The 25,166-nt window shown below is 39.0% G+C and overlaps 2 protein-coding genes across 3 annotated transcripts; both read left to right on the forward strand.

Moving 5' to 3' along the window:
• The first annotated feature begins 13,020 nt into the window (after positions 1-13,020).
• Positions 13,021-20,159, forward strand: LOC309493807 (uncharacterized protein). Of its 2 annotated transcripts, none has more exons than XM_082163063.1 (3): positions 13,021-13,096; positions 18,618-19,094; positions 19,681-20,159. In XM_082163063.1, exons 2-3 carry the CDS (start codon positions 18,632-18,634, stop codon positions 20,073-20,075), a joined length of 858 nt encoding a protein of 285 aa, XP_082019189.1. In that variant the 5' UTR covers positions 13,021-13,096; positions 18,618-18,631; the 3' UTR covers positions 20,076-20,159. The 2 variants fall into 2 exon arrangements, with proteins under 2 accessions (XP_082019189.1, XP_082019190.1); XM_082163064.1 differs by having other exon boundaries at positions 19,684-20,159.
• A 2,048-nt stretch (positions 20,160-22,207) lies between these two features.
• On the forward strand, positions 22,208-23,191 carry LOC309494725 (uncharacterized protein; the record flags this gene model as incomplete). The annotated part of the gene is made up of 2 exons (XM_082164138.1): positions 22,208-22,393; positions 22,515-23,191. 2 exons carry the CDS (start codon positions 22,208-22,210, stop codon positions 23,061-23,063), a joined length of 735 nt encoding a protein of 244 aa, XP_082020264.1. The 3' UTR covers positions 23,064-23,191.
• Positions 23,192-25,166: the final 1,975 nt, after the last annotated feature.

Genomic DNA, 25,166 nt, shown 5'->3' on the forward strand with positions numbered 1-25,166 from the left:
TGCATCTGTATATTCTTTTTAAATTTTTTTATTTGTAGATGTAATGCCTCACCCACCTTCTGCTAGTGCTGCGTGTTCAGCTCCTCCAACTCCTCCCCATACATTATATCCTATGCTCTAATCCTGTATTCTTTAAAAAAGGTTAAAACAGCCCCATATATCTGAGAATCTCTCAATCCCTTTCCCAAGAGGTCCGTGACATTTACTGGTCTATCCTTTATATTATTAAAGGGGTGGTTGAATATGATTTCACTTTTCTAACTTTAGTTAGTATGTAATGTTGCTGTTTGAGCATAAACAACATCTGCAAAATTACGACGCTCAAAGTTCAAAGCAAAGGGAGTTAGTTGCTTTTAAAGAAATCGCTTTTTAAGTTCTACAACAAACGGCTGGTAGGAACTATACAACATTCCTCCCGGGTTAGTGACATCACTAACCCTAGAATTTACATAAACCCCGCCCCTGAACACGATTTATAGATTATCAAGACATAATATGCTACATAAATTCATCAACTAATCGTACAGAAATGTCCTGTTGCTTCTACATGTTGTCACTTCTTGAGTCTCTCCATCTTTGTCTGACTCCGATTTGAACATAAAAGGCTAAACGCTTTAGAAATTTTCAGTGCGTGTGTGTGTGAGGTGTGTTGCTCACCCTCAAAAAGTGACAATTTTAACATGCTATATAAAAATATCTGTGGGGTATTTTGAGCTAAATCTTCACATACACACTATGGGGACATCAAATACTTATTTTACATCTTGTGAAAAGGGCATTATACCACCTCTTTAAATAAACTACTTCGTTGATCATCACATTTGTTAAATTTAAAACAGACATGCTCTACTGTTTCTAAAACATCACACATATCATTTTCATGCTTCCCCATTCCCAAAATATTGAATTTAATCCTGTTTGTCCTAATCTTGATCTAGAGATCATTATTTCTTTCTTTCTGTACCATTCCATAACACTGTTCTTTTTTTGTAGACATTACACTTTTAAGAGCTGACAATGAAACTCCAGCATCTAGTAGGCTGTAATAATCAGCATATGAATCTCAACAACGGTGACATGCTTAATGCCACAATGCATTCTGGGAGCCATAGATGAGTTTTTCAAACACATCTGAAAGCAATTTCTCTTGCAGTTCTTACCATACCTAAAACAGTTACAACAGCAATAGTAAAACTTATGTTGAAAATTCAAGAGTCAAACTGCACAACTAAAGCAAACACTGATTTTAGACTATATGTTTAGTATAGTGAACTGGTAAGTGTACTGCCGTGCATTTGACCTTTTTTTGTGTGTGTGCTTATTCCAACCTAAATTTGACGTTTGCCCAATGTTGGAGCTTGACGTCAAACAAACGTTGGATTTAGACGTCATACGTTGGATCGTGACCCGACTTTCATTTTCAACCAAAATCCAACGTCTGACCGACATTTGAGTCTACATCTTGTGCCTGCTGGGGGAAAGGGACCAGTCAATAGTTCCAACCAGCTGACCTCAGTTAGACTAAAACCAACCATCCATCACTAAATAGATTCAGTACTAACACAGGTATTGGTGGTATATTGATGTAATGAACTCTCCAGTGCCAGAGGTGGAGATTCCAGGGGTCAGAAAGTAAAAGTCCTGCCATATATTTATTCCACCCATGAACTCACACAGCAAAAACTCTAGTGTTAAATGAACTCTCCTGGGAGTTTATTTGGCTCCAGACTCAAGAGTGTTAAAGTTAATGAGCTAATTAAGTGATTGATTGAGTGATGATTGACCATTATTGAAGACACCTGATGTTAACAAGCAGAATCACTGAAGGAGAAAAATCACAATTTTAGTCACCATTATGGAGATTAGTGTTCGATTTAGTTGGGCAGTTGACCTTCAAATGATTATCTTTAGATTTTGTTTGGCTGTTGATCTGAGTTATTACAGTCAGATGATCAAAAAGAAAAGGTGATCAGGTGGTGTTGGTTATATTTGAACATAATCATAATTTGATCTGAATCACTGAACTCAATTAGAGCCTAATCTCTGACTTAAATGTATATCGGTCATTACAACATCACAGTAATTCTACAGATTAAGTTCCAGATTTTTCAATATAATTCAAATTATTTCTTAAAAGTTGTTCTGATAAAGAAAAAGAAAAACTTTCTTTAAGGCACACACAGACATCAAAATTCAGTGTATGAATCTCAACCATGGTGACAATAATAAAGCATGTTGCAGTGCATTCTGGGTGCCACCAATCAAAACTCATCCATGGCTCCCATCATGCATTGCGGTATGAATAAATTATGATCTGAATTGTCTTGTTTTCCTAATTGAATATTCTTTTTGTCACCATTGTTGAGATTCATACACTGAATCTTGATGTCTGTGTGTGCCTTAAAGAAAGATTTTCTTTTTCTTTATCAGAACAACTTTTAAGAAATAATTTGAATTATATTGAAAAATCTGGAACTTAATCTGTAGATTTACTGTGATGTTGTAATGACCGATATACATTTAAGTCAGAGATTAGGCTCTAATTAAGTTCAGTGATTCAGATCAAATTATGATTATGTTCAAACATAACCAACACCACCTGATCACCTTTTCTTTTTGATCATCTGACTGTAATAACTCAGAACAACAGCCAAACAAAATCTAAAGATAATCATTTGAAGGTCAACTGCCCAACTAAATCGAACACTAATCTCCATAACGGTGTCTAAAATTGTGATTTTTCTCCTTCAGTGATTCTGCTTGTTAACATCAGGTGTCTTCAATAATGGTCAATCATCACTCAATCAATCACTTAATTAGCTCATTAACTTTAACACTCTTGAGTCTGGAGCCAAATAAACTCCCAGGAGAGTTCATTTAACACTAGAGTTTTTGCTGTGTGAGTTCATGGGTGGAATAAATATATGGCAGGACTTTTACTTTCTGACCCCTGGAATCTCCACCTCTGTCCAGTGCACCATCCTGATCTTACAACTATGGTGTACAAGAATTCCTGAAAAGCCTTTTGGGAAAAACCTGATATAGCAAAAGTGATCCTGATCCATTAATCACAAAGCGTAACGACGCAAGAGTTTGGCAGGTGCTATTCATGCTTTTGACCAGCAGATGGCCACAGCATACACCATGTCGAAAATGCTTCCAGTAAAGAAGTGACAGTCAAGTGCGTGAATCAATAATAGAAACAGGACAAAGCATATCATATGTACAGCAATGTGAGTTTGATAATGTAAGCGTTTCAAAATAATAAGCCCTTATGGAAAGAAAATACAATAATAGAACAACTTTGGAGGAAGAGAAGCTACAAGGTAAAGTTTAGTTTAGATTGTAACTGTGACATGGCAAAATGTAAATATAAGTTAAATTTGAGAGGATGAGTTACAAATTACAAATTACAACAGTTGCTCGCACTCAAGGTGCCTCGGCCAAAATCATACTTCTGCATTCATGTCGTTGTGCCACTGTACAGTCTATGGGTATAACGCTATAACCACCACTTCCGCATTTGATCAAGTGATATTCCGGTGTGGTGGAATATCACATGGTCCACACCGGAAAAAAAGGATAGTGCGGAAATTGCGTCACTGAGAGGCGACATTTCTTTTCCGGGACGGACAGTTATTTAAAATCGGAATTTCTCTGAAATAAAAAAAAATCTTTGGAGACTTTTGAGATATTGTAAGTACACAACTGGAGAAAATATATCACACTGTGCAAGTTATTTTCGGAAATTTTATTACAAAATTGTTACATTTTGGACCTTTAATTTATTAATTTAATAATCAATAAAAAAGGAATTTATACCTGTTTTATATTATGCTGTAGCGACATTGGACCAACGGTTTGGAAAATGGATGGATGGGTGATTCATTTGCGGCGCCATCTTCGGTTCAGATGCAGGAATTCATTTGGCAAACGACTCTCACAGTGCATTGTGGGTATTCTCTAGCCGTTGAGTATGTAGCTGTGTCCAAATGTGAAGGCTGCATCCTTCGAAGGACGCTGATCTCGAAGGACGCACCATGTAGCCTTCGTAGGATTTCCTTATTGCGCAACCAGGTGTTCCTGATTACCGCTCCTGGCGCCAAGCAACGGTGCGAGAGGACAGCTGCCATTCTGATAATTCATTTGATATAATTGAGTAAACAGCTGGAGCCAGAATTGGCTATTGTCATTTTTATGTTTTACATTTTACTGGAGGACATGGTGAGGATGTTTCAGCCCTGGCGCTACCGGGTCATGTATTTTCGGCTCAGCCAAGACCATGGCCAGCTAAATTAAACTGGTTTGCTGCGTCCCAATTCAGAGTCTGCGTCCTGAATTGCCGGATTACACTTTAAATTGTTCAAGTATTGGGTCATAATGTAATGATATATGAAAAGAAAACTTAAATAGACCTCTATATATTCAAATGTTCCAATGTTCAGTTATATCTTACCTTGATGCGATTTTGTAGGCTGGTGTATTATTTTTATTATGTACACAAATGGACCATGGTGAACATATTTACACATGTTTTCAACCCTGTTTCAATATAAAACACAGTTGAATATTAAAAGTCCAGTGCAAACTTCACAGTTGCGACAAGAACAAGGCGACAAGAACAATCCTCGTAGGCTAGACCGGTCCGAGTGCTTCAGATGCGCCCTTTGAAATGGGACGCAGCTGTAGCAACAATTTGTTAATATTGTGATGATAGGCCTACATTTTGTTACTTTAATTTTCGTAACTACATACTTCGTTAAGTATTCACGTACAAATGTGAAGTAACCTACTTTTTTTTCCCTCACAGGACAGCAACACTAGAAAAGTATGTTATTTTACAATATGATGCATTGTTTTACATTACACTACACAAAAGTATATAGTTTAAATGTAACAACCTTGAAAATATTCAGAAGTAAAATGCCACAAACACAGTAATGCAGTAGTAGCCATGAAAAAGTAGTTATGAAAAGTTTTTCAGAAATATAGGCCTACTCTTTCTGGAAAAAAATCTCAGTGACATGGCAGCCGTCAATTGAGTCAGCCTTCCAAACCTGTCTGTAGACAACTTAGTGGATAGTGTAAATATGCACTCAAACACTCTGGAGACCATCCCAGATGATGTCCCACCAGCAGGAGGCCTTACCAGGGTCTCTATTGTGGAGCCCATCCCGGTCCAGCGGCTCCACCAGGGTCTCCCTGCTCAGCTCAATAAAAGTCTACATAATTTTTTCTTATTTTATGTACTGTACATTGTAATGTTTTTACGTTTTGATATGTTTAACATATGTTGGAAAAAGTACTTTTATGTAGCCTATAAAACAAATGATTTTCATTTACCAATTTTTTTTTTTAAGACGAATTTAAACAAAATGTAGAAATTATGACTGTCCAGAACAATTCATTCTCTTTTATGTACACATTTAAAGTTGCATAAAAATAAATAATGTACAGAACTTTTCTTTCCTTTTAAAAAATAAAAGTGAAAAAAAGTTAAACAAGAATGATTGAAGAAAAAGAATGAAACAAGAAAAAATATATATTTTTCAATCATTCTCTCAAGAAGAAAAAACAGCCTGTCCATCCTCTCCCTTCTTTCCTGTGCTCTCCTCGCCTCTGCTTCTCTCTGTAGTCGCATGTCTTCACTGATCAAGTCCAAAAACTCGTCCTCTCTGTCTCGCCACCTTCGTGCTGCTGGTGGTGCTGGTGCTGCTGCTGGTGCTGCTGCTGCTGGTGCTGCTGCTGCTGCTGCTGGTGCTGGTGCTGGTGCTGCTGCTGGTGCTGGTGGTGCTGCTGCTGCTGGTGGTGCTGGTGCTGCTGCTGCTTCTGCTGCTGCTGGTGCTGGTGCTGCTGCTGGTGGTGCTGGTGCTGGTGCTGCTGCTGGTGCTGGTGCTGCTGGTGCTGGTGCTGCTGCTGGTGCTGGTGCTGCTGCTGCTGGTGCTGCTGCTGCTGTAGCTGGTGCTGCTGCTGCTGGTGGTGCTGGTGCTGCTGCTGCTTCTGCTTCTGCTGCTGCTGCTGGTGCTGGTGCTGGTGCTGGTGCTGGTGCTGCTGCTGCTGGTGCTGCTGCTGGTGCTGCTGGTGCTGCTGCTGGTGCTGCTGCTGCTGGTGCTGCTGCTGGTGGTGCTGGTGCTGCTGCTGCTGGTGCTGCTGCTGGTGGTGCTGGTGCTGCTGCTGCTGCTGGTGCTGCTGCTGGTGCTGCTGGTGCTGGTGCTGGTGCTGCTGCTGCTGGTGGTGGTGGTGCTGGTGCTGCTGCTGGTGCTGCTGGTGCTGCTGCTGGTGCTGGTGCTGCTGCTGGTGCTGCTGGTGGTGCTCCTGCCCCTGGCTCCTCCTCACCGTGGGCACCCACTACTAAACTCGGCCCTGGTCTGTCCTCAGGGATTGAGGCAATGAGGACAGGGGGGTTGGTGCAATGCCACTGTCCCAACACCTCATCCATGAGGACAAACCAGGGCCAAGTTTCAGCAGTGGGTTTCCCACTCACACCCTCACCTGTCCCAGGACACTTGCAATCCTAAGGCAGAGCAAATTATCCATGGCTTGTTAACAACAACAGCACAATGCATTTCAGCAAAGATGAAATCGGTATTAACCGTCTTAATTATTATTATTTATTAATTTTTTTGCCTGTATGGGAGTTACCCTCCCCAGCAGACCCATTTTCTCCAGAATTGCTCTAAAAAAGCAGAAAAGGGTACTTATGAAAAATATTAACACAGGTGCAGTCTTAACATTAGTGCATTGTTAACACTGCAAAATATGACACATCAGGACATGCATAAAAAACACTTCAGAAATCATATTTCTGGATTCTCAAATTTGGTTGAAACCTTTGTCGACATAGCTTGCATGACAGCACTACAAAAACACATAAAAGTGAAACCCCATTGCCTTATCTACTGCTTTTCTTATTGTCATGGGCTTTATAGGGTGAGTGATATTTCTTATAATACACAAGTGAGATAGACTAGTGCAAATATTACAAATAACGTTAGGTCGTTAAACTAATATTAGCAAGTTTTGCCTCAAACCACCTGACAAATGAAGCCACGCAATGGTGACGAAGGAGTTAAGATGAAGTTTATAAGAAAGAAAAACTTGTGGCTTTTAACTGTGGTTTCGCTAACTATTTGAGTAAATGAAAACATTTTACTTACATTTAAATGTGAATTTGCCGTCCACCACCGAACTCTCGGCCGCCTTGTTTTTTTCTTTTTAATAAAAATGCTGTCGTCACCGGCGCGCAATGACTTATGGGGTAGGATAGGGTAGGATAGGCCGCTAAGGATCCTATTAAGATAAGATAAGATAAGATAAACTTTATTTATCCCGAAGGAAATTCTTTTGTCACAAGCATGCTCAATGCTCAATGCAGCCAGTAAAGAGTATACATAAGTACAAAAAATAATAATAACAACAATGCAATAGTGCAAATAAAATACAATAAAATACAGTAATATAACTATTAGTGCAAATGGTTCTGAAAAATAACAGTGCAAAATAAATAAATAAAGTATAAGTATATAATAGTGGAATGAAACAAATAATTAATGACATACATTTGTGTAATATTGCATGATTTGACTACGGACAAAGTAACATTAGTATTAATATTATTATTAATCCTTAGAAATCACCTACAGAGCAGTGAAGAGTTGTACAGTCTTATTGCCACAGGTAGGAAGGATTTCCTGTGACAATCAGTTCTGCATTTAGAGGCGATGAGTCTATTGCTGCGTGTGCTCCGATGGTATGGAGCTAGAATTGTCTCTTTATTACATGCGAGAGAAAAAAATGATCTGAGAGAAAAAAAAAAAGTTTGAGAGAAAAAGTTATCACACTGATTGCAAAAAAGCATTTCATGAGAGAAAAAAGAATATTTGAGAGAAAGGGTTTTCATACCAATAGCAAAAAATAATAATATTTGAGACTAAAAAAAGTTTTGAGAGAAAGTATTTTCTCATAGAACATAAAAAAAGATAAATTTGAATTTTTTTTAATTATTTCTGAGAAAAAAAAATCTCTCTCAAAATACTTTGAAAAAAAAATCTCAAATATATATTTTTTGCTATCAGTGTGAAAACATTTTCTCTAAAAAAAAAGTGTTTCTCTCAAAACGCTTTTCTTTGCTCTCGATGCAATTTCTTGCTCTCGTCAGGATTTTGCTTTTGCTGTGAAAATTGTGTCATGGGCGGGGCCACGTTCCTATTGGCCAGTCGGGTGAGCATCGTCTTGTCTTGGGAGTCGAACTGAATCATTACACCATTGTTCGGTTCACCGGCATAGATGCCGCCACTGCCTTAGTTGAGCACGGACACTCCAATGTTTGGGTAATCAGGGGCGTAGGAGCAATTTTGAACCTGGGGGGGACAGTACCTTAACTGAACAGCTTCGGAGTCATTGGAATGGTTATATTACTTATTTCGGGTTGAATGGTGGTCGTTTCGCACCCCCCTGGTGCCCGTGAGCGGAAAATACGCACTTGCAACTTTGAGCCGGCGAGCCGCCGGCCGCTGTGTCAGGAAGTCTCGCGTGATATCAGGTCTCGCGATGTAAACAATTGCTTTACGGCCAAAAGAAATCTGCTAAAATGCTGTCATTATTGCGCTCCCTCACGCTGTCCGAACCCGAATGAAGAAGACGTTTTAAAGAACGTCCCATCTGCTTTGATGTCGTTGATCTATAGCCTCTGGTGTCTGAGAATCACCAACGAGTTTTTACGATAGTGTTGTCAAATATCTATTCCGAAGCTGTGGGGGGAGCTCTAGAGAGAAACCTGCGAGCAAAAAGCGAGAATACAGCGAAGAAGTCCCGAAGCTACTGCCCACATAGCAACATTGTGTCGGCCCAGATCCGGCCCACGTGGAAAGATGATCTGGCCCACATGCAGCGTGGAATTACGGCACTTGTGTGGCCCACTCCTGTTTGCCAGATCTGGGCCACAAGCAGGCCATAGCAATGCCACATCTCAGCCAAGAGCAAAGAAATAAACCAGAACTGGACCTTATCTGAGCCACAAAATCTGTGTATATTAAATATGAAGAAATCTCAGCCTTAATAAGCCTGTTAACAAGCAGAATCACTGAAGGAAAGAAGAGAACAGAAAAAGAGACCAGCAGAAACACAAGAACTACAACTGACTTCAGCCACAGCCTAAGATGAAATCAACTGAAGAGAAAAGAAGACATTAAATCTGTGAAGATCTCAGCAGAGGAGGATTAAACAACTCCACAAATAGCATTACCAGCTTCACTTATTACTAACCAGACTGACTTTATTCCTGTCAGACGCCTACAGAAGTTCTTATTGAGAATTAACAGAGGTTTAACTCTAATGTGTTTCATTTGAAGTCACCATAATAGTGAATAGTGTTTCCATTAGTTGGGCTCTTAACTCTTATTATATCTGTTGTCTTCTTTGGCTGCTGTGACAGTGTGTTTGTCAAATACGTTTGCAGTAGCAAAGAATGCTAAAGTGAAATGAGATCAGGTGATGATGGTTACCTGTTGATGGTTTTATAATCACCATTAAAAAACCTGTTTCACTGATCTCTTTGGAATCTAACAATTGTGTTGTTCCATTAAAATCTTCATATCACAAACCCTGAATTAAACAAAATAATAGGGCAATTCAGCTGCATAATTTATTCATGTTGCAATGCATGCTGGGAGTTTTGTACAATAATGGTACCCAGCATGCATTGCAGCAAGGTACTTTTTGATTGTCACCATTGTTGAGATTCATACGTTGATTATTGATGTCTGTGTTTGTCATCGAACAGTAACGTTTCATGCTCATGTTTGTTAAAGTCTTCTGATTGTTATAATGTTGCTGGACCTCATGCTGCAGTAACACAGGGTTTGTGATGTGAAGATTTTAATGGAATAACACAATTTAGCATTCTTTGCTACTGCAAACGTATTTGACAAACACACTGTCACAGCAGCCAAAGAAAACAACAGATATAATAAGAGTTAAGAGCCCAACTAATGGAAACACTATTCACTATTATGGTGACTTCAAATGAACCAGAGTTAAACCTCTGTTAATTCTCAATACAAACTTCTGTAGACGTCTGCCAGAAATAAATTCAGTCTGGTTAGTAATAAGTGAAGCTGGTAATGCTGTTTGTGGAGTTGTTTAATCCTCCTCTGCTGAGATCTTCACAGATTTAATGTGTTCTTTTCTCTTCAGTTGATTTCATCTAAGACTGTGGCTGAAGTCAGTTGTAGTTCTTGTGTTTCTGCTCGTCTCTTTTTCTGTTCTCTTCTTTCCTTCAGTGATTCTGCTTGTTAACAGGCTTATTAAGGCTGAGATGACTTCATATTTAATATACACATATTTTGTGGCTCAGATAAGGCCCAGTTCTGGTTTATTTCTTTGCTCTTGGCTGAGATGTGGCATTGCTATGGCCTGCTTGTGGCCCAGATCTGGCAAACAGGAGCGGCCCACCCAAGTGCCGTAATTCCACGCTGCATGTGGGCCAGATCATCTTTCCACGTGTGCCAGATGTGGGCCGGATCTGGGCCGACACAATGTTGTTATGTGGGTGAGTGCTGCTTTAAATGCTCAAAATATGTTATCAGTATTTATTTCAGTTAACTTCCACGTTTCCTTTCCTAGTGGTGGATACAGAACGTCATTAATAGGTGGGCCTGGTGAATATACGGAGGGGCAATATCAATATCAGATATATCTACAATAACATTACGATGTCCAGCAATCGATTTAAATAGTAGGCTACATGGGGTTAACGTTTTATTTAATGAGATGTAGCCTAATATATGTTGTCAGTGCCAAGAATTTTCGTGTGACTAAATACATAGATTCGCCTATTTGAATAACGTATAGTATACCTTAATGGTCCACTACCTTAATCCGCGCCACTGATCGCAGCGGCAACGAGCACTTTGATCACTTGATTTAAAAAACACATTTCAGCCCTAGATCGTCTCTTATTTAAAAAAATTAAAACCTTACGGCGAAATGACAATATCCTCCACACACTCGTTTGTAAGGCAGCCTCCTGTATTTTTGCTAGTCGATTTTATTTCATCCAGTGACATTAGTTTTCACTTCATTCAGGAGATTTGGGGTAACTGCACAACTGACAGATGACTTTGAGCGCACCGCCAACGGTGTGTGTGTGTGTATAACCATAGCGACAAAACGACAAACTTTCGGACCCTATAATTTCGTTTTTAAAAATGTTATTATGTATTTAAAAGTTGCAGAATGGATTAATTTGGAGACTCCGAAATCGGCAGAGATAGGCAGGCAATGCAAAACAAAATCTTACATTGGGAAATAGTGGGGGGTGGGGACAAAACTTAGATTTTGAAGCTCCTACGCGTAGGCTATGGGTAATATAATGACACACACAACTCGATGGGTAGCTGGCTGAGCAAGTTCAGCATCACTGAAGATTAAACATTAAAAAATAGCACTCATATTCATGAATGAATGTGTATTATATTGTGTATTATATGCTCAACTAAGGCAGAGGCGGCATCTATGCCGGTGAACCGAACAATGGTGTAATGATTCAGTTCGACTCCCAAGACCAGACGATGCTCACCCGACTGGCCAATATAGGAACGTGGTCCCGCCCATGACACAATTTTCACAGCAAAAGCAAAATCCTGACACAAGAGCAAGAAATTGCATCGAGAGCAAAGAAAAGCGTTTTGAGAGAAACACTTTTTTTTTTTTTTTTAAATGTTTTCACACTGATAGCAAAAAATATATATTTGAGAGTTTTTTTCAAAGTATTTTGAGAGAGTTTTTTTTCTCAGAAATAATTTTAAAAAATTCAAATGTATATATTTTTTATCTTCTATGAGAAAATACTTTCTCTCAAAACTTTTTTTAATCTCAAATATTATAATTTTTTGCTATTGGTATGACAACTTTTTCTCTCAAATATTCTTTTTTCTCTCATGAAATGATTTTTTGCTATCAGTGTGATAACTTTTTCTCATTTTTTTTTCTTTTTTTTCTTCTCTCAGATCATTTATTTTCTAGCATGTAATAAAGACACAATTCTAGCTCCATACGATGGCCCATCAAGGAGGCATGCATGGGGTGAGAGGGGTTGTCCATGATACCGAGAAGCTTTTTTAGCATTCTCCTCTCAGTTACCTCTGTCAGGTTCTCCAGACTGACACCCAGGACAGCACCAGCCCTTTTAATCAACTTGTTCAGCCTGTTTGTATCAGCTGTCTTCACCCCACTGCCCCAGCACACAGCAGCAAAGAACACGACACTCTCTACCACGGAGTGATAGAACATGGTCAGCATTTTCCGACATACGTTGAAAGACTTAAGCCGCCTCAGTAGGAAAAGCCGACTCTGCCCTTTCTTGAAAACCGCGTTGATGTTGTTAGACCAGTCCAGTTTACAGTTAATGTGTACCCCCAGGTACCTGTAGTCCTCAACTACCTCCACATCAGTCCCTGTAATGATGACAGGGGTGGGAGGAGGAGCCTGCCTCCCAAAGTCCACAATCAATTCCTTTGTCTTTGTGATGTTAAGCTGTTAAGTTTCCGATGCTATGCTAAGATGTTAAGATGTCCGATGCTAAGATGTTAAGTTTCCGATGCTATGCTACCATCAGCACTTGTCAATGCACTGTATTGTTAGTACATGATGTTTTATGGGTTTCTAACCATTCGTATAATGAAAATACAGTGTTATTATGCTGTTATGATGAGTTTGGCTGTAATATTATTGTCTAACACTGTTTTATGTTTATTTGAGTTTGTATCGTACATGAGTGTTAATGGGTCACGTGCTGCCACCGGAGGTCACCATCTCCTGCGTCTGACATCAACCTTGATGAGCCTCACCTGTAAATCACTATCATTCATTCATCTTCATAATTATTCATCTTCAAATTACAGAAAAAGATCATTTCTGTTTAAGTAGGTTTAGTTCAGTAATGTTGTTCTCTTGTTGAGGGAGGGACTGTGATGTTTCTGTCGCTGGGTGTTAATAAACAGTGTTAACCACACAAAGTCCTTCACTGTGAAGCTAAAGTGCTTGTGTTAAAACAGTCAGTCATTTGGTTGCTGTTGATCTGATGAGCTTCAACACGGTAAGACAAACACACTCTTGCTTAAATGAAACTGATGATTATTGCTCATTTAACATACGTGTCTTTACATGAGAAATGTTAAGAATAGGGTGATTTACATATACTTGTTTAAATGATGAATATATTAAGGCAAGTATTCATTAGGGACTGTTCGTTCTTTATTTAAGGGGCTACCGGAGGAGTTTTGAGATCTATAGTCAAAATAGACTTGACCCTCCCTTCGCCAGCAATACATTTTTCTATGACCCTCCAAAATGATTGTGAAAAAAGGCATGACCCTCCCCGATAATTTGATTACTTCTGTACTGGTTTGCGCTTGGCAAAGATGTTCAGATAGCCATTGTTTTTTTTACAACCATGACAAACGACTTACGCCCGTTTCACACATATTCCGTTTGCAGTGCGTATGCAGTGCGTCTTTTTTCTGTACCCATGTTAACAGGTTAGAGCTTTCACACTGCACGCGGATGCGGTCCGGCAATGCGTTCCAGGTGCAAGTACAAAATAAAAACAAGTTATTTGTGAGATACAATATTTATTGTATTAAAGGGATAGTTCACCCAAAAATGAAAATTCTGTCATCATTTACTCACCCTCAAGTTGTTTCAAACCTGTATGAATTTCTTTTTTCTGCTGAACACAAAAGAAGATATTTTGAAAAATGTCTGTAACCAAACAGTTGATGGACCCCATTGACTTCCATAGTATTTTTTTTTTCCTACTATGATGACAGAATTTTCATTTTTGGGTGAATTATTCCTTTACAATTAAAAAGCAAAAGAAAAGGCATGATAGTCGGCTGTTTTTGTCAGTTTTAAGTTTTAATTTAAAATGTTTGCGATTTTACTTGCGAAGTACATGATTAAATATTTTACCACTTGCTTGAGCAACTTAATATATACATCTATAAGTAATGCATTGAATAACTCGTTGTTTAAATTGTGTTTAAACGTGAATACGTCTATTAAAGAGTGTATGTGTATACAGAGAATCGCAATGCTGACAACTTTTTTGTTAAAATAAAAGTTGCTGATAACTTCTGGATTTGAAATAAAAATGGTGAGTATGTGTTTGTGGTACAGCCGTGGATCAGTTACGCACTGCAAACGCAGCATATGTGAAAACACTATAGTGTGCTGCTCTATGGAAGTAAAATAATGTCAAATGTTTTTGAAATAAAAAGCCTGTTGAATTGCACTACCTGAAAAAAAAAATAGGCATCGCATTAACCATGCTTGCATTTTAATGCATTGTATTTTTAGTGCTTACATTTTTATGGGCTGAAATTCAACATGGTTGAATATTTAAACTGTGAATATTTCAATTAAAAACATTTCAAACACCTTTTCATTACTTCTCCAGTAGCAACTATACAAAAAAGTATGCTACACCCAAAATACAAAAGAAAGTTATCGAGATAGCCCCCGTCACTCAAAAAAAAGAGAAAAATTGAAAATAAAGTACGCAAACTAAAACTCACGTCGCTATTAGAACTCAAGAAGCTGGATCCGCCAGGCACTCGCCTGGTAGAAAACCCGACACGGATCAGGTGCTCGTGCTGGAATTTGAATCGCTCTTATCCAGGTACTGCGAGACAGCAGTCGCCGTCTCAAATACTTTAACCCTCTGGGGTCTGGGCTGTTTTTGGGGCCCTTGAGATGTTCTGACATGCCCTGACATTTGTGCTTTTTTCAGTTGCATATAAACATATTAATGGCAAAGGTGTAAATTCACTCTATATAGCACAAACAGGGCTACCATAATATGTGAGCCACGTGTATGTACATGTTTTCATTTTTGAGAGAATAATGTTTATGCATGGTTATTGAAAAAACTAAAAACAAAAATTTCTGAAATAAGGCCACAAAACACATAGTAAATATGTGTCAATAAGACTTTTGACTAATGGATGTCCTCGCCTAGAGTTTTTTCTTCAAAATTATGTGAAAATAGTCTTGCTTTATCGTTCACATAAAACCATACATTGATTTAAATTGATGTAAAACAGGTTTTGCTTGGAAAGCCAATATGCGAGGGGGCGTGAACGAGGAGAGGTTTACACCTTAGAATACACCCACTCTGCATAATGATGAGCCATTCACTCAGGTGTGACACTGACTGAGCCACAATGCAAGGACAAAAGATATATTTAGAAGAAGACTTATATTGACCATTTAAGATTTTGCTTACATCTATCTTGTAAATATGTTTTGCTATTTTATTAAAAAGGTTACAATTACAACAATAATTACAATTTCAACAATATTTCAAGTGTACTCTTTCTTTGTAAAAAAAAAAAGATTATAGGCCTACATTTTATCTATGTATTCATTAGTTTGAATATAGTCAACATTGGAACAGCTAACATCTTAATTGATGACTTTATTTTTGACAAAAATGATATAGAAATTGCTAAACAAAAGCTTATTTGACGTGGCAGTATATTTTACAGTAAAAACTGTACCCAAATCTAGTCAACAAGATGTTGTCTTTCATATTTCGCCTGACTGTAACGTTGTTTTCATGAAATATTAGGGCATATTGTTAATTTGCAGTTTAATACGTTGCTTATACAAATAGCCTACATTTTATTTCAACAAATTTCAGTCGATTTTTACTCATCTCAGTATAGCAATACAGTTTGCTAAAACATCATCATTCATTCACACACGCAATTTAAATTTAACTTCTGGCAAAGATGAAGTTGACGATAGGCTATTGACTCGCGATCTTCGCAGTAGGCTAGTGAACGCACCGGAGAAATGCACATTTATTAGGCTACATAGTTTTTTGTTTTGGATGGATTTGTTTAGAACCAGCTTTCTGTAAATATATTTCACATTTTTTAGACATGTGAGGCGAGTAGGCTACGGTCTGGTTAATGATGATCTCCAGTTCAAGCACCTTATGTTGTGATTGCTAACCTATATTTACTTTAAATCCAGGAAATTTGTTAATGAAAAAATTATTAAAATTAAGATACAATTGATACAAGGCAAGGCAAGGCAAGGCAAGTTTATTTATATAGCACATTTCATACACAATGGCAATTCAAAGTGCTTGTAATTCAAAGTACAAAACGAAATTCGTTTTAAAGAAAGGATTTGTAGTTTCTGTTTTGAGGTCTCTGTGAAAGTTTGAAAGTCTTTTAGTGCGCTTTCAGAGCGCTCGCGTCCATAATGGAGAACTGTCACGTAATAAAAAAAAAAAATATATATATTGTTTTTTCCTCATAAATGCGAACACGAAAAATAAAAGACAAAATACTTTTAAGTAAAACTTACTCCGAAATTGTGTCCTCGGCGGAATTCGCTCTTCAAAATGCTGCCGTTCGTAGTCTGAGTTACAATCTTCCTCTGAGGAAACAACCCGGTATCATGCATTCTTCCTCGCTGTCCAGAATCATCTGAAGGGCGTCTTTACTGGAGAAGCGTGCCATACTCAAAACGCAATGAACTATCAGTAAGTCTGATGAAGAAACTGTGTTTTTATGGCATTGATCGGGGGGCGTATGCGATGCATACTAGATCACCTAAACTATTTACCATTTGAATAGCGCCGGGGGCGGGGCGGCCTCAACTCATTATAGAGATAATGAGGCAGAAGGAAAAACGGTACCTCTCCTTGCTTTCAAACGGATTACATGAATTGAAAACATTTGTTTTTTATATAAATTACTTCATTTAAAAGAAGAGATTTCAAGCTTCATAAAGACATATCTCAAGTGTCTGTGTGAGAAGTATTCGGTGAGTTACAGTTCATTTTCGGACGCATTTCAGAATGGACTACACTGACAGAGAGAAGGCAGAACTCGCTTCGTGTTTTTATTTTTCTTTATTTGGCGAAAAGCTCAACACTTTGTTTTTATTATGAGTATACACAAAAATAATACACATTTAACAGAATCGATTGATGTACGAAACTCCTATGAAAAATCAAAGTCAACAGAGTATTTATGAGTTTCTTTTACACTGATTAAAAAAAAGCGAGCTGGTATCGCCGGCGATACCGTCGACCTCAGGGGGTTGAGGGTACTTCCTATGTTGACTCGTAGCTTGGCTGGATACAGCATCGCATAGCGAGCGCCCATATCTCGGAGTCGCTGCTTGACCGCGTTGAAATCCTTGCGCTTCCGTATCACTGAAGCCGAAAAATCCTGGTAGCATGATATTTTGCTGTCCTCATACCGCAAATCCCCATCCGCTGAACGTTTCCTGCAGGCATCGAGAACCCTCTGCTTGTCACCATAGTTGTGGAACCGAACAATCAATGGCCGTGGTCTGTCCTTAGCACACGGTTTTGGAGCCAGCGTACGATGCGCCCTTTCAATCTTGATGCGACCGCTCTTGGTATGCAGGCCAAGAAATTCGGGGATCCACGATTCAAGAAAGGTAACTGCATTGGTACCCTCTACCTCTTCGCGAAGGCCCAGGATTCGGATATTTTTGCGCCGGCCTCTATTTTCCAGGTCGTCGATATGTTCGGTAAGCATGGCAACTTGTTTTTCAAGAGTGAAAACGCGAGATTGCGCGTCCTCCGAAAATGCCTCAACCGCCATGATTCTCCGCTCCGCCTCATCCAATCGACCATTAACACTTTCCAGCTGCTGGGTATGATTATGCACTGTTTCTGCCAGCGGGCCAAGTTTTTCATCTATTGCATTAGAGATCTTCTCAGTCATAATTTGAAGTGCTTTTGCGAGCGCCGGGCTAAGGTCAGCCTCGCTGCCAGCATCTGCCTGACTCTGTTCGGGCTCGTCGGCCGATCCCTCAGCGGCCGAATCTTTTTTCGCCGTTTTCTTAGCAGGTCTTGGCATTTTCGGCAAAGATTGCGGCCAGAAAGTCTCTAGCGACATACTACAGAAGATTTATAGTTGAAATCCAGAGTTTGCATACCTTATTAATAGAAAATAAATAAGCGTGACAGGAGCAACCTTAAACTGCTGCTACTTCCAAGCCACCATCTTGCGCCCCACTTCCCCTGGAAAGCTTTTCTAATATTAAAACGGGTCCTAGAGCTCTTGCCCAGTCATTGAGGGGCTTACTCAGCAAAATGCCCAGTGTTAAATTAAAACTGCTCGGTGTCTCCACTCTACACTGACACTCAAGCAGTGTTGAAGTTAATTAAATTAAATAAGTCATTAATTAAGTGATGATTTGAGGTGTGTATTGAGATGTGAGGTTGTTTTATGTCGTTTCCTTGTTGGTGACATCACTGTGAGATCAACGTGTTGACTGGGATGTACATACATGTTGCTCACATATTGCCTAGTTCGTGCTGAATCTGTGCAATGACACTTCTTCCATTAATATGTTTATTAGCAACTGAAAAAAGCACAAATGTCAGGGCATGTCAAAACATCTCAAGGGCCCCAAAACACCCTCCGACCCCAGAGGGTTAAACCAGTGCCAATCCAAAATTAAGTTGAATGAAATAGAAAAACAGAAGTGAAATGGACAAACACTTTATGAATTGACCATTTTCATTAGATTTTTTGACTGTGTGAATTTTATATTTATAGAATCAAAAGAGGAAATGTCGGACACTGATGGAGATGATTATGGTGATGCAGAAGAAGAAGAAGAAGTAGAAGAAGAAGAAGAAGAAGAAGATGAAGAAGAAGAAGAAGATGAAGAAAAAGAAGATGATGATGATGATGACGATGATGAAGAAGAAGATGAAGAAGAAGAAGATGAAGAAGATGATGACGACGATGATGAATATGACGACGATGATGAATATGATGATGATGAAGATGACGATGATGATGATGAATATGATGATGATGATGATGATGAAGATGATGAAGATGACGACGATGAGGAAGATGATGATGATGAAGATGATGAAGATGACGACGACGATGATGATGAGGAAGATGATGATGAAGATGATGACGATGATGATGATGATGAAGATGATGATGATGATGATGATGATGAAAGTGAAGATTATGATTTCAATTACGATGACGAAGATGATGAAGAAGATGATGATGGTATGTGGATACATGAATGCAAATTATGATGGGATGAGGAGGAGGGAGGGTCGAGCTAGCCTCCGTTTTGTTTGACAACAAGTTCGAACCTCAACAAGAAGTGACGTCACCCAACATCGCTTAGAGCAACTTTAAACGTGTAACTATCTTCCGTTTTAATTACTGCCTCAGTTCTACATCTGAATGTGTTCATATTTCCAATATGTTCTCAAATAGGTACTCACTTTAAAAAAAAAATCTTATCTTCATATAAAACAACGAGAGTTTGTTTAATTATTAGATTGTTTTATGCTGTTTTGTTTTTCACCTTTTTTCAGTTTTTTTATCTCAACATTTTATGTTTGATTGAATGTGTTGCTTGCTTGCTCTTACCTTGTAATTGTTTGCAAAATGTACAAGCAATTTCTGAGTGAAAATTGTTTCTAAATGTTCTTTTAGTGTAAAGTGTTGAATCGGAGCGGCACATAGTCGCTGTCAGTCTCTTCAGCACAAACATGCTTCCTTTATATATAAATGAAGCTCGCTATAGATTGAGTCTAATTCACAAAACTTTCTGCTATCATGCTTTTATCACCCACATGTGAAGAAGAGGAGAATGAGGGTGAGGAAGAGCGGAGGCGGCGACTGGAAAAGAAGAAGAAAAGACGGAAGAGGAATCTGAAGAAGGCTGCACTGAAAGCCGAGGAAAAAGAGCGGAGACGGCAATTGAAAGAGGAGGAAAAGAAGAGGATGAAGAAGAAGGAGAAGAAGAAGAAGAAGAGACGGAAGAAGATCCTGAAGAAGGTTGCAAAGGGAGCCGGTGTTGCATTGGGAGTCACTGCATTAACAGCTGTGGGTGTAGTTGTCCCTGGAGTCGGGAAACTGACTGCTATGGCAAGTAAAGGGTTAATTAACCATGCATACAAGAAGACGGGGGCAAAAAAGAAGAAAAGAAGGAAAAGAAAAAAATTAGGTACAATAGTTCAAGGAGAATTGGCATGAGAGCATATTGTTTTACCACACATTTGTCATGCTAACCTGATAAGTATCATCCTTCTGTACAAATGCTTTTGATATGACATTATTGCCCTGGGGTGCGTTTCCCGAAAGCATCGTTGGCCAACTATGGTCGCAAGTTCATCGCAATGTCCATTGAACTCTATTGGTAACGAGGGAACTTGCCACCATAGTTGGCTAACGATGCTTTCGGGAAACGCACCCCTGAATGGTCTCTGACAGAGTGTGTTGTGTTGTCTTTTATTCAACACAGTCTCATATCTGTTTGTACCAATTTATTTAAACAACAAAATTAAATAAATTCTATCATATGACTTCAGTATCAGAAATACTGTTATCATTAAATAAGAGCCAGACTAAAGGGATCAATATAATGGTTCAACACAAATAGTCTTCACTAGGAAGAGAGGAACATCGTTCTTCATCCTTCATCATCTTCACTGATACTCACATCTCTCGCTGTTGATTTCTGAGCAACATCTAAAACAGAGAAAGCCTCGAATGACTGTCCACCTGCTCTCAGCCTGATTCCTTCCACAACATCAGTCACATAGTTACACTAGTTCTGTAATAGTGTGATATTCAGACTTCCAGCAGATACTGCATCACCAATAATGTGGCATGAAACCTCAACTAACAGTTATTGTTGAAAACTGATTAATCTGTTGATTATGTCTTCAATTTATTGGATAAAAAAATAAATGAAATAAAAACATGTTATGTATTTTATATGCATTTCTGCATATCACCATTGTTGAGGTTAACATGCTTATTATTGTGTATGCATTTTGATCCATAATTATTATTATTATTATTATTTATTTTTTTAGAAAGTTCCTTTTACTGCAATTATTGCATCATTCAGACACACACAGAATAATCAGCATATGAATCTCAACAATGGTGATATGCTTCATGCCACAATGCATTCTGGGAGCCACCATAGTATACATTTCATCCCAGCTCAGTGTTTATATGGGAACCACCAGCAGGGTGTTAAAAGTAACAGTGAAGCAGTGTTAGAGTTAATTACACAAGAACTACAACTGACTTCAGACACAGTCTTAGATGAAATCAACTGAAGAGAAAATAAGACATTAAATCGGTGAAGATCTCAGCAGAGGAGGATTAAACAACTCCACAAACAGCATTACCAGCTTCACTTATTACTAACCAGACTGACTTTATTTCTGTCAGACGTCTACAGAAGTTTTATTGAGAATTAACAGAGGTTTAGATGTTTGATCACCATTATGGTGATCAGTGTTTCAATTAGTTGGGCAGTTCGACTCTTGTCTTTGTATGTGAGTTTGTGACAGTGTTTACCAAAGCACATAATTTGTTGCAAAGTAAACCATGAAAGCAGATGATATGGTTTTAACCAACATAAAGAAACATTTGAGCGGTTAATTAATTTCACTAATGATCAAAAATATTTATTTGTTGTTAATAGATACTAATAATATTGTTCACTAATAATATTTTGTCAACAGCGATCAGACATACAGAATCAGCAAATAAATCTCTATAATTGTGACACACTTCACATCGCAATGCATGCTGGGAGCCACAATTTTATAAAACTCATGACTCCCTGCATGCATTGCGGCATTAAGTATGTCACCATTGTTGAGATGCATTTGATGAGAAGGTTAAAAATAAATACTATGAAGTATTAAAAAAGGAAATTTCAGAATTGTCTTTATGCCAACTAAACAATATTGGTGTTAACACTAGAAGTCCCAGAGTTTTTTTAACCCTCCTTTAGCCAAGTGGATGCTAACTGGCCAGTCTTTTGGCTATCATTAGCATCAATTCATGTGTAAATGTGGTCATTACCTGAGCAATCTGCAGGGGGGTTGGGGGGGGGGGGGGGGGTGTGTGTGTGAATGGTTGCTGGTGGCTTGTTTGTATGTGTGGGGGAGGGAGGGCTGCTAAAAGCAGAGAACTTGACTCGCTGCTGTTTCCTGCAGTATATTGCAACTAAACCTGACAAGTTTGGGATCAAGTTTTGGGTGGCTTGCGACCTAATATCCAAGTACATTTGTAATGTCCTCCCATATCTTGGCAAGGACCCTAGTCGTCCCAGTGGAGAGAGACTGTCTGAAAATGTAGTGATGAGGCTGATGGAACCATTCCTAGACAAGGGCAGAAATGTAACCACGGGCAATTTCTTCACATCGCTGTCACTTGTGCATAAACTTCTTAGCCGGAAAACCACCATCCTCGGCACAGTCAACAAGATTCACCGGGAAATCCCTCAATCCGCTAGACACACAGATCGCAATGAATTCACCACTCAGGTATGTTGCAGGTCTTTTGTGGTTCTATGTTTATGTGTTTCTAATTTTTAGAATCAACACCGCCAAGTGTGTCATTGTGTGTAAAAGTGCTATGAAAATAACAATTTATCTTATTTATTAGGTGTTTTCAACCACTGCTGCTACGCTGACGGCGTATGCGGCCAAACGGAAGAAGACCGTCTACATTCTTAGCAGCATGCACAGCGTGATTCAGACTGAAAATACCACCAAAAGGAAGCCAAACACTATCACCCTTTACAACACCACAAAGTGCGGCGTGGATGTGATGGACCAGATGGTGCGGGAGTACACTGTCCGCACAGGGACACGGCGCTGGCCAGTTGCCGTGTTCTATAACATGATTGACATGGCAGCACTGAATGCACATGTGCTGTATCAAGCATGCACCGGAAGGCAGGAAAGACGGGTGGACTTCCTGCTGGAGCTTGCAAGAGAGTTGGCTAACTCTCATATGTGTGCGAAGAAGGCAAGAAAAGAACAATTGCTTCGGACACAACCCTCCACACCTAGCCCTGGAAAAAGAGCCATGTGTCAGGTCAAACACCAATGCAAGAACAATCATGCCACTGTGCGATGTGTTCACTGCTACAGATACACATGTGGTAAATGCAGACGGGAGATACCATGGCAGTGCCTGGATTGTGAGTGATTGCTGGAATGTACTCACTCACTTTTTAATATTATTTGTAAATATGTGTACAAATGGTTGGTTTCTTTTTTATTTTATTTTGTACTGTTTTTATCAATAAATCTCAGCAACAAAGAAAAAAAAAAAACATGTTTGTTGATTTCTCCCTAAGATTTCCTTGAAGTGGCTCAGCATGGCCCCACATTGTTTGCATAACAAAAGCAACTGTTCACAGCTGATTAAGGATATTAGCCTAAAGCCTTCCAGCCCATCGGCTGTCCTGCGGGTTTTATAGGTAGAAAAGCCAAATGGCTGCTCTCTGGGACTTCTAGTGTTAAACTGTCAATATCAAATAAATGCGTTTGGTCAGTTATGAGATTAGTCAGTCATTTTTCTTAACACAGATCAAAACCCAAACTATTCTTTGATTCTGGCTTACTTTATAACAAATTACATGTTTTAGTAAACACTGTTACAAAGACCACAAACTCACACATGAAGCCAAGAGTCACACTTTAACACTAGAGGTGCCAGAATTCCATAACTACTAGACCTGCCGCAAGCGGTCATTTTGACCACTAGATTCCAACCTCTATATCTTTAATGATAAATACCCAATTGAGAGATTAATGCATTTATTGTATTAGGATATCTTTTAAAAACAAAACAACACCAAACTGTACATTTAAACAAGTTTAATTATACATTTATAAATAAATAATATCCTTAGATGTTATTATCCTTAGAATATCCAAAAAAACGTAATTAATGTCCTCTTCCTCACCCGAGTCTTCCTCGCTCCTGTCTCCCCCAAGAAGAATATCCTAATTCGCCTGGCGGTCATCGCCGACGCCTATTAGTAACGGTGCGTGTCCACTACAGCGGCAAAAGTCTGCTCAGTGCCGCTGGCAACGCTGTAACGTCTCCGCTTTGGGGTGTGTCTGTTGCGAGTGTGTTTAATCTAAGTTTTTTTCAACACACGGACAGTATAATCATCAGCGATGCACGCGATTACATTTAGAAATAGACAAGCTTTTGTTTCCAAATGCACCAAGCAAAGATCATTTCAATTTTATAAACTTTTATAAACCCAGCCAATATAATCACAATAAACACATCCAAAATAAAATATTCAACATATATACAACAACTACAAAGCGTCTAATTTGTAAACAAAATGATTTACGCACTAAATCCAGCATAAACTCCGGCACAATTTGCATATTTTTAAACTCTCAAAACAGATGTCACATCCCGACCGCGTTTTTCGCTTGATATTTGCATAAAGTCGAGAACAGTGGACACGCACCGGGGCTGCAGCATCTCCGGCGGTACCATATCTGAGATCCGAGTGTTACCGTTTCCACAGTTAGCTCCGGCTTCGTCAGACTCAGAGCTGCTAGTGATCGCAATTCCCGTGATGTTCTCACAAAAAACTAGTGATGATCTCACAAAAAACTAGTGATGGTCTGTCCATTTTGGATTTAGATTCATTTTCTGTAGCCGTTAAAAAAAATGACACATTTGCACGTACTTGTTGTGGACCAACTCAACTCTGACAGATTGGGGAGGGAGGGGGGGAGTGATAGTGGTCATGTAATCTTTATTTATTTATAATTTATTATTATTGTTAAATTAGTGTTCATAAACGAGTTATGTATGGTCTTTCAAGAATTTCAAGTTAATAATATAACAATTTACGAAAAATATTTTAAAGCTTGTGTCATGTGGTGCCCCCCTAGTGGTTGTGAATGGTTGGTGCCCCTGGGCACTGGCCCAAGTGCCCTTATGGATAATCCGGCTCTGTCTGCAGCAAGGAGAGATAGAGAGAGATTACACCGGCAGTTTATGGCAGTTTATGAGAGTTATCGGTACGCTAGAATCTGCCTGCACAAACACCGGGACAGGCGATATTTGCTCTTTAACAGTTTAATCAGGTAAACAACACAGAAGAGTGACACGAGAACACACTCTCGCTCCAGAACAAGAAGCATTCGGGCGGAAAAAGAGAGACACAAGAGTCGAAATCATCATTAACTGTTGGAAAAGCAACAGATATGGCAGATCAGTGTCTTCAAGTAGTGACTGAGGTGAATGGAGCTTTAAGGGCCATTGAATCAAAGT

This window comes from Leuciscus leuciscus, assembly GCF_965113295.1.
Source record: "Leuciscus leuciscus genome assembly, chromosome: 3".
NCBI lineage: Eukaryota > Metazoa > Chordata > Actinopteri > Cypriniformes > Leuciscidae > Leuciscus > Leuciscus leuciscus.

Excerpts from the sequence above, each read along its gene's own strand:
- LOC309493807 (XM_082163063.1), top strand. The coding sequence starts at position 18,632 with ATGTCGGACACTGATGGAGATGATTATGGTGATGCAGAAGAAGAAGAA. Across the intron at positions 19,095-19,680 it reads TGATGAAGAAGATGATGATG|AAGAGGAGAATGAGGGTGAG; the intron begins GTATGTGGATAC and ends CCACATGTGAAG.